Source organism: Artemia sp. Qi Xiang Cuo, chromosome 2, assembly GCF_049724085.1.
Source record: "Artemia sp. Qi Xiang Cuo chromosome 2, ASM4972408v1, whole genome shotgun sequence".
NCBI classification, from domain to species: Eukaryota; Metazoa; Arthropoda; class Branchiopoda; order Anostraca; family Artemiidae; genus Artemia; species Artemia sp. Qi Xiang Cuo.
In genome coordinates, this window is record NC_142795.1 from 37,119,137 (window position 1) to 37,138,115 (window position 18,979).

General features: G+C 35.3%; 2 protein-coding genes across 2 annotated transcripts in view; one reads left to right on the forward strand and one right to left on the reverse strand.

The window, feature by feature from the left end:
• Positions 1-2,742, forward strand: part of mRpS35 (mitochondrial ribosomal protein S35) — a 56,372-nt gene extending 53,630 nt beyond the window's left edge. Inside the window, exon 7 of the mRNA XM_089108096.1 lies at positions 2,594-2,742. Within this exon, the coding sequence (XP_088964222.1) occupies positions 2,594-2,700 (107 nt within the window). The 3' untranslated portion in view covers positions 2,701-2,742. The remainder of the gene's footprint in view (positions 1-2,593) is intronic.
• A 4,063-nt stretch (positions 2,743-6,805) lies between these two features.
• Positions 6,806-18,979, reverse strand: part of LOC148955194 (cubilin-like) — a 232,136-nt gene continuing 219,962 nt past the window's right edge. The window contains exons 14-15 of the mRNA XM_089106517.1: positions 12,743-12,933; positions 6,806-8,370 (exon numbers count right to left, since the gene is read on the reverse strand). Of these exons, the coding sequence (XP_088962643.1) occupies positions 8,306-8,370; positions 12,743-12,933 (256 nt within the window). The 3' untranslated portion in view covers positions 6,806-8,305. The remainder of the gene's footprint in view (positions 8,371-12,742; positions 12,934-18,979) is intronic.

Consider the following 18,979-nt stretch of genomic DNA (forward strand, 5'->3'; position numbering starts at 1 on the left):
CAGCAGAAAATTCCCCCCCTCTTCTCCAAAATTGTCCTTATATTTTCCAAATAACAAATAGGATATGTAAACAACGGGAAAATTTGGTAACTTACAGCCCTTTCTCCAGGGGCTGTGGGGGTATTGTCATCCCCAACGGCATATTTATTGGACTTTTCAACTATGCTGAACTGAATGGCTATATTTTGACAGTACAAATACAAAGAGGGATAAATAACATACTGTGCATTAATAAATTGATGTAAAACCGCGTGAATGCCGCTAAACACTTCTGGAACCAACACTGAAACTGAATAATAAGGAACTCCAAACAGTTATTCCAAAGACTTGAGCTGTCTCCAGTTGCTAGATACCGTCAAATAATTTCTAGTTTTGTTTTGCTTGGAATCACCTAACAGAATTTGGTGTCTGTTTTTCTGAATAAGAGGTGTCACTCCAGTGACTTTTTAAATTTAGGAACTGACATTCTTAAAATGTTTGCATAAGGTAATAGATCTTCCGATTATACTTCTTTAAATAGTCTTTCTGTTGTCCCCAGATTGTTTCTTCTCAATATGCAGAATTTAACCCGCCGTTATTTTTTCTTCTGTTTCAGCATATGTTCAGACAACTCTCTAACTGTAATATTTAACACAAGTCTTAAAACCTGATGACTAGCCCAATTACACGATTTTTTGCACGAACGCACCCAATGTTTTCGAGTCATCAGCAGCAACTCGTAGCATAAGTATATATGAACAGTGGCGAAAAGTCCAATACTCTCCATTAAAGATTTTTAACACATATCAGACTAAACCTCTCTTCAAGACTCCGCCTCTTCGCGCACGCGGAATGACAAATGTTTAGCGCATGACATATGCTGTGATCTGATTGAATCCCAAGAAGAACTGTCACATATTGGGAACCTCCTAGTCAGCGCGCTATGATGTGTGTCATTTTTGAACAAACTTTTCGCTACTCTTCATATATACTTATGCTGTGAAAGCAACTTCACTAGCGGCTATTAACTCATAATATGAACCCTTCCGATTCACTGACTGATGGCGATATTTTACAGCGATTGGTTAGTAGTGGGTACCAAACAGCCTAGTATGACCGTATCTTCAGGATATATGCTAAGTGACATTACATGATTAATAAATCACTTCTTTATTTCATTATATAAAACAAAAACTTTCTCTGCACATTTGCATGCCCTAAGCAGAGGCTATCTATGTTATTTACCCATCTTTGTATTCTTAGTATCAAACTGTAAGAAACGGGTATTTTTTTTTACTAGAAAAAACAGCAAGGGATTTTTTTTTTACCAAATAGGCGAATAGGCCTAGGACCACATTTTACTTTAAACATTAATGTAGTTTAATAATATTGTTGAAATTGTTTATAACAGTTTCATGTTGTTGTTTTTAATGTGAAACCAAGTGAAAATTATATAACTTGTTATATAACTTGTAGACAATCAAGAAATTTTAATAACATGTTTAAGGAAATATTCGTATTCTAATGTTTACACTGCTGTAATAACAAATTAGTACACATTCTATGTGTACTAATGTGTAATTGATATGTGTAATTGATAAGTGCTGTCTCAAAAATAAACTTGCCAAATATAACATCATTTCAAAAATTTATATAAATGGACCTGACGGTTCCCCACATCAAACATTTTAATGATGGCTTGGGATAGAATTTTAAAATATTGATTGTCGTCTAGATAGGGTATGCCTGCGGTTTTGTTAGAGCAGCTGTGACTGTATGGTGAAAAACAGATAATTTTCACAAAAATCTCGAAAAGCTTTTTTCACATTCGCTATTATTTCTATACAAACCTATTAAACAAGTTTCTCTGTTAAATAAATCTTTACAAATAGTTTAAAATTTAGATAAGTGATGTGGGTTTTTAAGAAAACCGGAAGGATTCGAGTTTTATTCTTAGGTTACAGTTTAAAGTTTGTTACTGTAATGTTAAACTTACCAGGTTCGATGATTCGACCACTTTCTTTGACTTCGTTATTTTATAAACTTCATTTCTATATGTTTCATGTAGACCTTTTGGTTTTCTTTTCAATGGGGCATGAAAAGATTTTAATCTTCTTTCTTCAAGTCTTTGCACGAATTCATTATATACTGCGTTTTTGGTATTTCTGTCAACGTTTTGTCCAGACGAAGCGGCTAGACACTATCCCACTGGCATCCACCAGCCGCCATTTCTGAATCTGACTAAGCTATTTGCTGGCATCAGCTGCTAAGTTAGTAACAGCTGCTAAACAGACTTGTGTTCTAGTGGCCTAACTTAAAATCAGATCTGCGGGGCTGGTTAGAAGGACCGAATAAAAAGCCTACGACTACGAGGCTGTATTTTTGCTTGCCCCACGAAGTGGGCTTCATTCACCCCTTTTTTATAGTTCATGTTTCATGAGATATATTTTTAGAAAAAGCTTCGACAGTATGTTGCAAAGTCTTCAAATTTGAAAAGATTTCCATTAAAGCTCTTTGAAACAAGCAAAACCTAGAAAAGGAATCTACCGGACCGACGGGTGGCTACTACAGCATACCATGTCGTTTACTATAATGCAAACATTTTTTTTTTCAGGTGAGGATGACTCTACGCTCAGGAAATACAAAGAAGCTGTAAAGAACCTCCTCATTGACTTGCCTGAACAGGTGTCTTCTGAACAAAAACAATCTGTTGTTCAATAATTTATATTTGCTTAGTATATTCAAAAATTTGAATTCTTCGTATTTCCTATCTGACTAGGAGCTAAGAAAATGAACAGATTTTTGCTTGTTTTTTTTCCTCTTGATTTCCCTTGCAGACTTTTAAGAGATACCACTCTGTCCGGAAGCGCCAAATAAGAACCTTATGTCTATGCCAGATGTTTTTCTAAACTGAATTACTAATATGCACATAAGTTTGTGTCACATTCATAGACGTGTTCGAATTAAACTTAAGGTTTAATTCGAGCATTGATGCAGCTACCCTTTAGACTTTGGTTTCAATATTCTTCAGGTTTTGTGAGACCACCAGGAACAAATTCACTTGTTTAATCGCGTTACATTCCGAGGGTCATGATTGCTCAACATCTGAACTAGGGTCAAATTGATTTTTCTGTGCAACGTTTCAAATAGCTGCTGATCTTTTTTTTTGGGAGCAAGCAATATATTGCTGCAGGTGATATTTCGATGGTGAACATCCTTTTGGAGTGATGAAATAAATTGAAAAGTGACGAAACTGTAGTTCCATGTTAAATAGAGAATCCTGCAATCCGAGCATGAGGGTCTTGTATCTAATTCTGATTCACTTTATTCTAAAAAGATTATTTTCTATTTTTAGTCTTTTTGCGAAAAAAAGAAAAAAAAATTGCCTTGAGTGTTGGGTAAAAGGGATGAAATACGATTGAAAATTGAAAGTTTTAAGGTGGAAATTCAGACCCTACATTGACTGTGTACGGTTTTTAGATCATCTATCACTACTCTAACAACCCTGGATTTGCTTATCCTGGGAGCACGTAATAAACTATTTGGGCTGAAACTTGATCCATCTACAATGATTGTATGTCATACATGTATATGAACCAATGGAGCCCCATTCTTAGAATTAATGTCAGTGTGTACAGTAGAATGTTTATTTCTTTAAGAGGATTTTAATTTGGAAATCGTACATAACAGTGTTCAACCACGGCTCATTTAAATTCTTTTCATGCTACACATTTGGTGTCGGTTCATGACAATTCAGTATTTTTAAGGAGGATACCGTTTGATTTTAGCTGTAGTAAAGCGTAATTTTGTGCTGGTAATTTGGCAGAAATTCAAATACATGTGAATGATAGCCTGTACAAGATTTATCAGCATAACCTTTTTTGAAATCTAAAGAATATCAACATGATTATGTGGACTATAAACGGCAAAATTCTGGGAAATAATAGTAGATTTTAACTGTAAATGCGATCAAAGAGACGTTTCTGGGGGTGTTTGACATGTATAAGAAATTTATGGCGTTGGGTGCGAGGTGATAGGTGTGGCTAAACACCCTTTCCCCGAAAAAAGGGATTTGGTCTCACTTTCAACACTGCAGTCTTCTTCCTCTTGGTTAGCAGTGTGCCAAGCTGTAATAAGAATTTAAAATTGTTCACTTACAAATGATTAAAAGTAGTCAAGACTACTAAGCATTCTTCTGTTGGCTGACGTAAACCTTCTCCGACAGGTGCCCGGTGAATGACGCTCTGAATGACATACTGTAGTAAGACGTTGTGTTGCTCCCGTTGCTATGATATACTAAAGTGTATTCCAATGTGGAGTCTGAGTTCTTGATTGTGCACCAGGTTCATAGTGTTTGATTTTCATTTATGCACGAACCGAAAACTTTCCATATGTCCGTCTCTGTTAGTTCGCGTCGCAATAACCCAGCTCGTTTTGGCATATGCGGCAGTTCTACCATTCACTTGAAAGAGCATACATTAGTGCATCTGTCAGGGAAGCTTTTGCCTTACGTCGTTGAAAAATGGGTGATCTAGATAAATTTTGGGTGCCTCAGAAAGTGTAAAAACAGTGTGTTAGGTGTTTTTGATTGTGAACGAAGGGAACACGGGGATGAAAGGAACAGAGGGAACACCTCTGCATATAAAGTGAGTTCCATGATATTTTTTTTAAAGAATGAGATGTCAATGTTAAATCAATGAGATTATTTCAAGTATCCCAGTTTGGAATGTCCTAGCCTGTTATTTGAAAAGAGAAAGTACGGGTCATTTGGTGGCCCACAGACTTGACAACTCGTTGAAGATGAAAATTTCATCAGAGCAAAGTAGAACGTGAAAATGATGGTTTTCACAACATTCAACAACATTATTCAACAACATGGTTGGTTATTCAACAACATTAGGAAAATGGTCTGGGAAATTCACCAGCGTATAATTATTCTGGAGTCTTCCAGGAGCTGTTGGAAAGGCGCATAATTCTTGATTGCAATATAAGCATTAAATTGCACTTGTTGCATATCCAACTTGGACTGCTCAAAACTCTTGGTGCATTTAATGTTAAGCTATGTGAGCAATTCCACCTGCATTAAAATAGCTTAAATGAACAGTAAATTTGATGATTTTTTTTCCAGTTTTTTTTCTTTTTGTGCATCTTTGGTCACTTAAAACAACGAGAAAATCTTGTTGCTTAAAAGCTTTATTTGATGGATAAAAACAAGAATTATTTGTGGATCCAGTGGCTAAAATTTTGCAAAGACAAGTCATTGTTGTAATACAAGATAATTGATGTACATTAATGTGCTGAATATAGCTAAAATATTAGCAAAATTGGTGCAGCTCGAGTTGCAAGAGTGCCTTATGGAAAAGGCGCATGTCTAAGTTGGAATCAGGATCAGATAAACAAAAAGGAGACAGCCAGAAGTTTCCCAAACACCATAGATGAAAACAGCAGGGTGAATGAGTTTGATTTAGGAAGGCTCATACGCATATACAATCAATGTCATTCGAAGCAAATGAATATGCTCATTTTCAATTACTCCAGGGACACTAAGAAATGTAGTTCTATTTAGTGAATTTATTTATTGAATTCTTGTTTGCATAGCATTGGAAAAAGGATTAGAAGATAGAGAAGGATTGGCTTTTGTAGAATTATTCACTTCCAAATTTGAGACATTCAATTTACACTCATAACGCTTAAATTTACCCTAATTGACACAATAGAAAGACCAAATAAGTGGACAGCGTGTGAAATATAAAATTCAGATACGTTCCATGAAGTAGAAATCAAGTATATAAAACGTTTATTTCAGAAAAAAGTATTTATGGAAGTTAAACAAAATTTGGCAACAACTTTGGCATATAATTTATATAAACATGCAGAACAAATACTTTAAATGGAAAAATAGAACATTTCCTTCAACTTTTTTACCAAGCAATTATGCGAAGATGTTTCTCTAGTTCTACTTTGATTTTTCAATCTGGAAGACGAAATATACTTATTGAAATCTTAGTTATTTTGCTTCAATTCTGTTTTTGTCAAGGCAAAATATGCACAATAACGTTATTAAAACTTAGTTTTTATTTAATTTTCAAGTCAGTTGTTTACTCGTGGAACCAATACAGTTAATGGATGGGACTAAAAACAATTTTTGCAGTAAAAACATAAAATATCGATATTTCTTTTACGAAAAATTAATTTTCTTCTCTTTATTTGCGGTTAAGTGAAAAGCGTTATTGTAAAAATTGATTAACTGCTGATGTTATGAAAAGTTCAGAAATTGATCTGCAACTAGTATTAATTTTATATAGTGACAATCTTGATTGCTTCAGTTTTCGGATTTCTAAGTGCGAACAATGTTGAGGTGCTGACTTAAGAAAATGGATGATTTTGCGACATCAAAATGAAAAGAATAAACGAGGATATGTCGTTCCAGTGAGAAAAGGAACAACAAAAATGCAGATATTTTGGTTGAGACCTCCGCTCGACCGTCCTCAGGGCACGAAAGTAAATAAAGAGTAAAAATACACGGATAAAAGTTCCAAGGACAAAATAAAACGAATCTAAAAAAACTAAACATTTACCAAAAATAGGCCCTCTCCAAGCAAGGGTGACTAAGCATAACATGAAACACTGAATTGCTACTCAAACCTGGGAAGTCATTTCGTGCAATGCTTTTTTGAACGGTAGTCACTTACCAGCACGGCGGTATTCAAAGCCCCCCCCCCCCCCGAAATGTTTTTCCGACTCGTTAAAGCGTAGAAAAATACATAAAAACACATTTTTGATGCGTTTTCAAAGTATTGTTTGGCTCCCCCCCCCCCCCGAAAAAAGCCATGTGTAAAAAGAGGAATGGTTAAATCCTTAGTTGATCGAGTGCTAAAAATTTGTTTTGAAGCTCACATAGTGTCAGAATTGAACTATCTCAACGAGATTTTGTTTTGCAACGGATATCCCATTGATTTCATGGTATATATTGTAGAAACAAAGTTTAGAAAGGCAAAAAAAGATGCACCAAAACCTGTTATATTCCAAAATTGAGCGATAAACAAAGAAGATAACCTCATTGTTTCATTTAAGGTCCTAAACAAAATACAAAGCTTTTCAACTAGGGAAAGGATAAAACTAGGCCCGTTGCGTGAAGCGGAATGAATAAGATCCCCCATGTTTGTGGTTATTTCTATATTGGGACGACTCACCAACAGTTAGGAGAGAGGCTATTAGAACACAAATCATAAACAAACAAAGTCATGAAGCAACGCCAAAGGTCTGAAACTTTTAATTCCGCTTTGACTCAACACGTTTATGGTAGCTATCACCACCTCATTTTATTTGATAAGACTTCTATTGTTTTCCGCGTTAAAGGTCTCGCTCAAGTTTTCAGGGAGGCAGTTGAAATGAATAAATATTTACACCAAAAAGTCGCCCTTTTTAGAAATACCGACGAAACTTACCCAAGCCCATTTATAACGAAACTAGAAATTCCGATCCTTAATGCAATTTTTGTTCACAAACTGCTAATTCAAAACCAACCTCAGATAAAATCATACTTGGTAAGCCATTAGCGACTTAAAATGCCTTACACAAAATTACCCCTGGTTTTAATAGCCGTAGAGTTTTATGCTTTCGTTGATTACGCTTTCACCGTTACTTATAGAGGGCCTATTTTAATTTAGTGTTTGTTTTGAGGTTCATTTTGTTGTTACTTTGTCCTCGGAACTTTATCCGCATTTTTTTTTTTTACTTTTTTTTCTTCTTTTTTCAGTGGATGGAATGTCCTTGTTTTTTTCTTCTCCATAAACTTTTTCATTGTTCCATGCACAGGCAGTGTAATCTTATAAATTGATTATATGTGTCTGTCTAGCTTTGCGCTTAATAAGTACTAACTTATTGATTAAACGTCAGAATATAAGTTAGACTGGAAACTCAAGCTGTATTCAGCGATAAAAATTTCAGATCATCCAATGACCTTCGGATAGGTTATGATGTTATTGTGATATTTGTTGACGATTTTGTTAGCCTAGCTAAACTTTTTTGCTTTTCCAGTTCGACTATGTACTGCAATGCAGGTTTCGGTACTGCTTTTTTTCTAATACTAATGGAGGCATATGAACTACTGAACATCGGCTAATATTCAGTTTCACACGTTCCTTGGTTTAGATTCTCTATGATTTGATTGAGAATCTGCCTCTCTTTATTTTCAGTAGATATGAAGTATTGATATATCGAAATTATCACATTATTTCAGGAAATACTATTTGGGGGCACCATTCAGCATAATCGATTTGACTATACGCTTTGCAAAAAATGGCAAGTCTCATCCACCTTCTTCCTATCTTAGCAGAATGATGGCTATTATTTGAACCAGGAAAATACCGAACGGTCTCGTTCCAGAACCTAAAAAAGTAACAGTTTTAATTATCTAGAAATGGTAAAAAAAAAGTTTGAGCATTTGCATTCTGATTTCATTCTGAAGAAAGGGTCTCATCCTATTAATAGGTCAATAAATACAAGGAGAATACTATCCTCAAGGTTCAAAAGAGACGAACGCATGGTGTTCTCTCCTGGGGGATATGTGTCGACGATTTTGTTGCAAAATGTACAAGCTCGGCCATTATATTTTCCAATCTATTCAGTGAGTATTTCAAATTCGCTTGCTCAAAATCTCGTGTGGAAAGAGTAGTGCCTTCCTCCTCTGTTTCCCCTTCAGGACAGGATGAATACCTGCAGTTCGAACTGAAATCTGTCCTTTGGCGTTAGGTCGGTCCTTTTTGTTATCCAATAAAAGGCGTTACTAACTCTGTTAAACAAGATTCAAATGTATCTAAAATGGATTTACTCCTTGGGTACTACTTGCTAATTCTAGTACCATAATAAAATGAAAGATTAATATAGATGGCATAGGTGACACGCTCTGAAATCTCAAGATTAGAAGGTTTTTCAATAATTTATTATGCTTTCCATAGGGTCCTCCGTGTGGGGCACTATTTTTTTTAAGCCCTCTTCATAAAATAAATATTATGAACGTACGTGCCAATGGAATCAGTACTTGCTAGAACCACCGAGTTTGAAAAACTGAGTTTAATTATTTGGCTCCAGAAAACAGGAGTTTAGGCATTCAGAAGGTAACACTGCCCCTTCACCACCCCCTGGGCATAAAAAATCGGAAGTCATCAGAAATCCATTCCTTTGAACTATTAAGTATACGGGGTTATATCCAAATAGAAGCAGAGATAATGTTTGCCCTTTTCTGCCAAGACCAAATTCCAAATTATCAACCTGAAAAATTAAATTTGTGACCTTAAGGCGGTTGGAATTTCCTTAAGGCCATTAGGATTCCCAGGATAAATTCCCAACTCCACTTGTTCAAATTTTTGGGTGTTGGAATTAACAAAAGGCTCCCCTGATTTTTGATACAAAAGGTACATGCATGGTACTGAAGAATCGATTCTAGGGAAAAATGAGTAAATTTAATTTTGATTCAAACAATCCCAGGCAATAGCAACCAAAACTAAAAAAAAATTGCTTTTGAAATGTTTTAATTCAAGTTCAAAATTGAGCATAAATAGGGGAGGGGTGGAAATAAGGAACGTGGCAGATGCTCTCATATTTAGGATATATTTAATAGGATACTAAAAGCGACCCGAATGAAAGTTTTTCTTTCAGTGAAAAATAGAATATTATGGAAAAATGTTCATACTTTCAGGAAAAAGGAAAAAACTCCCAAAATGGGGAACAGTCTTGATGAAAATTACCCCGTGCAATTCAACATATCCAAGAATCCTAGAGTGGAGCATTAAACTTCTGTATTCAAAACAGAAAAGTTTGCATTCTGTGTGTGAATGCTGCCCACGGACGCATGTTTATTTGCTAGCTTATTTGTTGTATTTTCTGACAGGCAGGGGCGAATCTCGAGCATTTTATTGGCGGGGGGGGGCAACAGGGGTCTATATCCGGATAGTAAATGGGCATGGGGTTTATGATAATTTTTTCTCCACATTATTGAGGGGGCAACTGTCATCCCCCCTTGCCCCCCCCCCCCCAAAAAAAGCTCCCGCTGACAGGGGTGACTGTATTAAACCAGTGGCTGTAGAATATCGTTAAAGGACCCTTTTAAACGGAAACTTAAATTTGTATCGCCTTTTTAAGGAGCAAAAAAGACAGATCAGAGCAAAGTGATGATTTCTGCCATTTTTGTCAAAAAAAAGCAAAATTTATCTGACTAGGGCCAAAATGCCATCTAGCGAGAATTCTGAAATAGACATTGGGCTTAGAATTATCGAAAAGTCATACATATTGCCTCTCAGTTTCAAACGCCTCACAGCCACGTATGTACCTTAGTTCTGCTCTAAGACGGATGATAGACTATTATCACCAAGCGAAATTAGTCATTTCTATACAATTCTGAAAAAGTTAAGCCAGCTTTACCTCTCACAGAGATTATCTGTCTTGGCCTTACTCTAATTAACCATGGCTATCAAGTTTTTTATCACTTCCACCAAGTTGATGATTCAAAAGTCAACGGCCTTGTATTTAGCCTTGTGATTTGCATATAGTGTCTTTTTTTCACTTTTTCTCTTTTGTTAATGCTTCGTCTTTTTCACTTTTTTTTAATGGCACGTTTTCAAATAAATAATTACAACAACAACAATAATTATACTAACATGCACTCCCTACAATATAATTGGTTGTTATACAGACCCTATCAGTAGTATCAGGAACTGCATAGCTGCACATCAGCTATTGGAGAGGAGAATCCGTGAATATCTATGAGGGGCGAGGTTTCCAAAGCCTCAAAACGTACATTTTTAGGGCAAAAGTTTCCAACTTTCCCTGAGAGGTTCTTCGGAATACTATAGAAGTGGAATCTACTCACAAGATCCATTCCATTGGGAAGAATTTGTTTGAACTAAGTATGTAACATGGAGGCAGAAAGAGTTATAGCTCCACTGTTATTGCAGTAACACATCTAGTGATCATATTAAAACGATAAGCCGCACAAAGACCGAAAGGGTGTGTGACACTCTCTAACAGCATTATTTTTCAAATGACCCCTCCCCCCCTCTAAAAATGATCAGAAACATCACTTCGACATTTAGTATTGTGGTAAAGCTTTTATTTTAAAGCTAGTAAAGGTTGCATTCAGCTTGTTGTATACAAGTGTAAAATACCTAAGGATTCAAATACTTTAAACCTTTATTGGGAACATTTTCGAATATCTTAGATAAAGCTGACTTAATTTTCCTAAGATATTCCATATTTATCGCATTTTTTGGGTGTTGGAATATCACATTGCCAATTTAGCTACGTGAAGATAAAATATGCACTTCTTAAAGTCATGTTATTATTTTCCCTGTACAAGTGATCTGCATTAACACCAATTTGTCTGCTCCAAAGTACAGTTTTTAGTCATTGATTTGTAAAACTTCGCGGTTGACGCTCAGTACCTGCAAATTAAGGTGTCTCACCACTTCCGTGGCACAAGTAAATTTTTAGTTCGTGAATCATCTTGAATTCATAAATTCATTATCTGTCTACATAATGCACTTGTGGCCCTAGTCAAGTCGAAAACTTATATGTTGCATGTCCTACTATGAAATGCCAATGGCATGCCTCAAAGAAACCATGGCATCAATAATTTTCCGATATTTTTTCTTAGTTTTCTGTATGAAAATACACCGTTTGAACATATAAACTGAATTGCTTTAGAGTATTCTTCTGATATCCAGATTCCTGTACAATGGAGTCAAAATTGAACGAGGCATTCTTAAGAAGCCGATCTAAGCTCAGCGGAAGTGGGTATTCATAACTATTGTTCCAAGAAGATTAAGACCTCTGCTACGATCAAATACTTAGCAACTGAACCCTTCTAGGAGAGATATATATATATTGCTTGTGATTTTTTTTCTTATAGCCAATATATATATAATATATATATATATATATATATATATATATATATATATATATATATATATATATATGATAGAAAATGATGTATTTATATAGTTTTTTACATTTTTTCAAGGAAAGGATCTGAACCCTAACACCACCATCTTCGCCCAGTCTCATGCATAGTTTCCCAAATTTTCATTTTGCGAATACATCTTTAGTCTAATGCCAGAACCCAAAACTTTCAGTGAAGTTTAAGTAGCCTTCATGATATACCAGCTAGAAAAACTTTGTCATAATATTACGTATGTAACTGAAAGAATGACTTATACAAGCTATTGAAATCACTACTTAAGTCGAGTGCTATAATTTAAAACTTTAGACGAAGAAGTACTTTTTTGTACAAAGTAAAAAAAAAAGTGTGTGAAAAAAATCTTTGTATGACATGAGAGGTAGCTTCAGACTTAGATAAGACGTCAGAAATAAAAGAGGGTTATAGCAGGCAATCAGGGAACCATAAAATTAAATGAACAAGCAGAACCATCTAAGAATACCCGAATTTGTGGCTCCCCTTTTGGAAATGGTTGTCAGAAAATATTCAGTCCTATTTTCAAGCAAAATTTTTTTCGTGTGTTTTGTGTAAAGGAATGAAGCTTTAGATGGATATTGACAGTTTTGGTGGATTCCATAGCCACTACTTCAGTAAAGTCGTGTTTAAAAGGCCTGGACCGGATGAGATAATATACCAACAGTAAAAAAGAAAATATATGAATATATGCATTAAGATCAAATTTATCCTGAAAAGCTAGTTAGAACATACATTGAGATGAAAGGCAGATTAATGCACGAGAAAGTAATGCTAATAAATGTAACTTACATCCGAACGTTTCATCAGAGGTATCATTAAAGCCACAGTTATAGAATCCATCGCATAGATTTTCTTTGTGTAAACATATACGACTTACAACACATTGAAATTGGGTGCAATAGCCTTCTTCAATACTTTCAACTTCTGTCCATATTGCACGGAATCCTGGGGCACCCACTGCCTTATCTGCTATGCTGAACCTGTATAAAAAAATTTAAACTTATTAGTGCATGGTTTTGCATATAGACGGGGGAGGGGCAACTTCAAGTGTATTATGTAGACACTGATTCACTCCCGTTGAAAGTTAAAACAGATAATCTGTTGGACGATTTGTAAAATGATAAGCGCATTTACTATTGAATGAACTACACCAACTGTCCATTTACCCGGAGCTAGTGAAGCGCCAGACCCCAAATAAGTTGTTATTTTTAAAGTCTGAGACGAAGGTGTACTGCGTGCGAACGCAAAATTAGGATATCAAAAAGTCTGCAAAGGGGTACCTTCACACTATGTAAAGCAAAATTTCGACATGAGTGCGTATAGAAACTGTTTAGAGAATAATTTAATTCCAAGAGCGAAGGTCATCGCCATTCGCTCTTTAAAATATAAAAACTATGCTGTTAGTGTTGAAAAAAATGCCATATCGGACAAAGTCTATGTGCGCGTGGACAGTGTGATAGTACTACCCCTCGATCATTACCTTACATCTGATCCAGACGTATGTGTAGAGTAAAGACGGCATCTCGGTTTGGAGAAAGCTCAATAGTTGTTGGGAAAAGGGTTCTTTTTTCTTCCCCAACAGTCTCTCAATCCCGACAGTCTCCAGCTCATCAGTGTGTTTTCTAGTGTTTTTTACATGTTTTATTTATTTTTTGCGCAAGGTGGAATCGCTGTTTAAAACAGTGCTTAATATTATACTATGAATTTACATGCTGACAACCACCCCGCCCTAGCGGGCACCGTGCCTTCCGACCGCCATGTTTTCCGGCCAGCCAACCCAGCCTCCAGGGAGAGGCATCCTCGAGTGTTTTTAAATGTCTATGTATATGTGTTTCAGTGCTTATGTAAATATGTTTTAAAAATTTGTAGTGTATTTATTTGTATATTAAAGAAAACATCTATTTTATTTTTTTAGTCTTTATTCAACGGATTCAGATTAGGTTAGGTTTGTTGTATTTTGATAGCGAGATGAGTACTGTGTACCAATTTAAAACTCCATTCAGATCATTTCTCTGCGGACCATCATTGTCTGGAAAAATAACACCTTTAACGAAAATAATTCCAAATCGTGTTAAAAATATTTTTACAAAACCCGAAAAATATCCATTATTGCTGGAGTGTGTGGCAGGAGTCCATTGATAAAATAAAGACTATTGCGCCAGACATAGAATTAATACGGGGACTTGACGCGTTTAACATTATTGAACCAAACTCGTGGTTGATTATTGATGTTATATCAGAATACATTGAAGAATAGTCTCAGGAGATCTTGCAGTTATTCACGGTCCGGTCTCATCATGAAAAAATTTCCGTAACCGTTGTTCTCCAAAATCTCTTTCATCAGAGTAAATATAAGAGAACATTTTTGAATTGCATTTACTATATCATCTACAGGACTTCGCGTGATTCAAGTTCTGTTATAATTTTAAAAAAGCAAATATAAGCCAGTGAACCGAATTTTTTACTCGGCGTACAATCAAGCTACGAATAAACCTTACGGTTACTTTCTATTGGACCTGAATCAAATCACACCCGAAGAGTTTCGTCTGGTCATGGATATTTTTGACATTGAAATTACCGTATATCTACGCGTGAATAGTAAAAAAGGTAATTAATTGTCATTATGACACTGAAAAAACTACATGAAAACACATATTTATTTTCCGTCCTAGGTAATTGAAAACCACGGCTTAGAAAGGCTATACTCAAACATGGCATTGACAATGAATTCATTAATATCTTCTTTGAGCTTTGTTTGAATTTAACTGAAGGCAATATTAAACTGCCGGAAGTAGTTAAGCAACGGAAAAAGCAACATCGTTCAGTTGCACGTGCCCTAGCTTGCAAAAAGAAAGGAAAAGATTTAAAAAAAACGGCTTGTTCAAGCGGCTGGTAGTTTGTTTTCATTGTTACTGTCAATATTCGCGGGACTTGTAAACACTATTCTGTGGATGGCTAAACTATACAAATTAACGCCAATAGAACTCGCCCTTTCACCAAAGGGGCACTGTGAAGATAATCTTGACAAAATTTATTAGCAATGAAACAATTGCCGATGATGAAAAACAAATTTTGCTTCAAAATGCTCTTCGACGTGTCGACAAGCGTAAGCCCAACGTGAAAGACCACCCAAAGCAAATGTCATTGATCCACCTCAAAATTTACCATCACCAACGCAAATACCGCCAAAACAGGAAGAAGATTTATCTAAAGTTTTATCAAGTGTTAGATCTAATGCCACAATCCTATCGTGAGAAAAGTAAAACTCTTTGCCTATCTCGCTGAAAATGAATATGTACAAATTGATGACAAAAAGAATGAAGTTATAATCCACGGCAAGAGTTACAATTTAATTGATTTGGTATTAGAATTTATTGCAAATCGTATAAGACTTGAATCATTTAATAGTTATTTGTATAAATTTTTAAAGTCATCAAAATTTGCAAAAAGTCTTATTGGGAATAAACATGTTTTAAAACGATTAATGGAATATGGAGAAATATCAAAAAATGTTTTTAAATCGTTTTCGGAATATACTAGCACGCCAAGTGGGGGTGATGATTTAAAAGTTATCAAACGAAAGCGTCTTAATCACAGTGCATCACTTATTAGTATGCAATGAGTAGCGGACACTTTACACCGCGTTTAATTTCAAAATGGCGCAAGTTCTGAAATGTGTTTATGAAAATATTGACGAAGCGGAAAGCTTAAGCTCCCCCACCACACTTGTCCAAATCACTGCAGTTGAAAAGAAGCTAGCGACAAAGTATTTACAGAATGAACCCAGCTACACTCTTCATCGAAATCATAGAGTTCGCGGTACTCATTATAGAAAAACTAAAGCCTTTTCCCCATTGCACATATTACAGGCAGATATTTTGACTCTAAAAGATATTAAAAGGCGTCACAATAGCCCGTACAAGTATATTCTACTTGCAATCTGTATATTATGCAATCTTGCAATCTTGCAATCTTGCAATCTTATGCATGCTTGCAATCTTGCAATACTGTATATTCTACTTTTTAGTCGCTATGCATATAACGTTCCATGGCGTTTAAAGAGAGGCGATGAAGTTGCTAGAGTCCTTGAAACTATATTTGAAGAAGATTCATATAGAAAAATTCAAAGGAATCGGGGAAGTGAATTTGTTATACTCTATCATAGTCGTAGTCCGATAAAGGCGGCATTAGCTGAGCGATTGATACGAACGATTCGACTTTTATTCTCGAGATATTGTGCATTGAAAAATACTGCTGCTCTTATTCAAGATTTAGATAAAATTATTTGATTTATAATCAACGTTCTCATCGATCCCTGTCCAATCTTATTCCTCTTGAAATTCATCACGACGATAACAACACACTTGACATTTTTCATAAACAATATTCTAATGAAGGGAGGCGAGTGAGAAAAAAGAAATTTAATGTTGGTGATACAATTCGAATCAATCGAACAAGTAATACTTTTGAAAAGGGTAATTACTTGAGGTCCACTGAATTTTTTGAAGTGTCAAAAGTCTTAGACACTAAACCTGTAACGTCTCATCTACGTAATATGAAAGATAACTGGATTCTTGGCGGTTTTTACGAGTATGAATTACAAAAAGTTAAAACCAATGGAATGTATCAGATTGAAAAGATATTAAAGAGTTGAACTCGCTAGGGTAAGACAGTTGCTTGTTCGTTGGCTAGGATAAAACTCTGATTTTGATTCTTGGATTACCACTGAAGACGTTCGCAATGTCCAGTGATTTTATGTCACATTATGTCCAATGTTTCTGACCTCCTCTATGATGATTTGAATAAAATAAGCGATTTATGGACAAAATTCTCCCCCGCCGTCAAATTCGAGGAGAGGTATGAAGTTGCTCTTATTGATTGTATTCTTAAAAATACTTATACTATCATATGAAAGGATCGTACATATGATATAAAAAGTTAGACCACATGATTGGCCACTCGTTACCGAGTTATGGATATAATTAATTAAATCGGCAGAATACCCCTTTGTCACATTACCATACAAGGAATATGGCAGTATGACAGATTTGTGTCTTGCTATCATAGAAGAATCTCTACTTGTAAAAATGGTGCCTTTCAATTTAACTATTCAATAGAATTCGAGAAGATTTACATTAGTTCTCAAATTGACAATGAGAAGGTGATTCTCAACGATAATATGAGAGATGTTCTTGGTTTTAAACTAAATTTAATCAATGGTAGAAGTGCTGGTACCATCAGCGGGATGAATCGTGCTATTTTTGGACACTATTCACCGGGCTTCTCATCAGACAATTGCATATTTTTTTATGCATCTTCATTTGATACATCGAGAGTCGGTAATACCGATTTCCCCCTTCGGCATATTCTTGAACGAAAAACCACTCATGAACACATTCACCACTACAATATAAAGCACCTTTAACATATTCCAGTCAACACTTCGTATTTTGGACTCTGTCAGGTAAGATTAGGAAGTGAATCAGGCGATTCCTTAGCTATAACAAAAAATTCACCTGTGATTGCAAGTCATTTTCGCACATTTAGTGAGTATGCCACTAGAAAAAATACTTTTATTTGTTCTGATATTGATTGCTCCGTTGCTACTCTTAAACCACGACAATTGGGTCATGAAATGGATAATTACAGGGGTCGTTCGTCAATGTACAGTTATGGTCTCGGCAATTGGTTTGCTTAGTTGTTTCTCTCTGCAATACCCCTCGCTAAAAAATATTTTGCAGCGGTTGCTGTGGATTTTGCGTCCTCTATGGTAAACGATTGGGGCTCTGGGAGGGATTTTAAAGAAAGTGTTTCACAAAATTTCAGGTCCGGCACTTGATTCAATCGGCGAGTGATTGAAATCCCGACAAAGCGGAAAAGGTTTACAAAGGGTGAAAAACACCCCATCACTCATCAGTTAACTCAGGTCAGAAGAGTAAAACATCGCTCTTGTCGAAGAAGAAAAAGAAAGTAAAAATTGTTAGATCGAAAACGGACTTCTTTTCCTAGAACTGGTATATCTACCATATAAAGAATCTCACCCTTCAGTCACCTCATCTCTAAATCTTTTCAATGCGGAAAATTTTGATGTGAGTGTAAAATATGGTTACTATGAACAATTTTATCCGCAACAACCCCTCTGTGGAAACCTACATTTTTAAATTTATTGTAGTGAAGATTATTTCAAAGATTTGATTTCCAAATTTATAGATTTACATGTGATTGTCAAAAAATTTAACAATTAAAAACCAAGTATGGCCGAGGGGGTGTCTTACGAAAATTGTGTACTACACACTTTATTTAGGCTAATCAGTAATAAATGGAACGTTGGTGAGCACAAGCGATAATCTTTCAAATTATACAAGTTATATACAATTCATGTTCATGACTCCAATGTTCTATAAGCTGTTGAGAGGTTTAGCTATTGAATATTAATATATAACGGAAACTGACACTAGCTATATACATGGAGATGTAGTAACTAAAGATTTATACTTGGTAGGGAAAATAAACCATGAAATATTTAATATACCTCAATGGTTGCCTCCCAATGTTAAGATTGATGTAAAACTACAACTCGCTCCTTCTAATTTAATTTTATGAAAAGTACTTGGTACTGCATCTGATGTAACAGTCTCTCTCATTTCGGTAATACTTCATGTATGAAAACAACAAGTTATGAGCTCTGTTGCTTTGCAATTGAGAAATTAGGAGCTAGTGGAAATAATATGCAACTGGCTGTCTCCTCCTTAGCTCCTTACTCTTTGCTGTTAGGTATGGCTTTTTTCCAAATTTTTAAAGAAAATTTGCAATTGGAAAAAAAGATTTTTCAAAGCACTAAAAAATTTTTGTTTAATAAACAAGGTGTTAAGAAAGGGGGGAGTCCCTTATATAAGTAATTTATATCTGTTTAAGTTTTAAACTTGCTCTTTACTTTAGTTGAAAAACCCTTTCTATTTTTTAATTAAATTTGATGAAACTCTAAAGTTTATGAATAGAATAATTTTGGTAACGCAGAAAAAACGA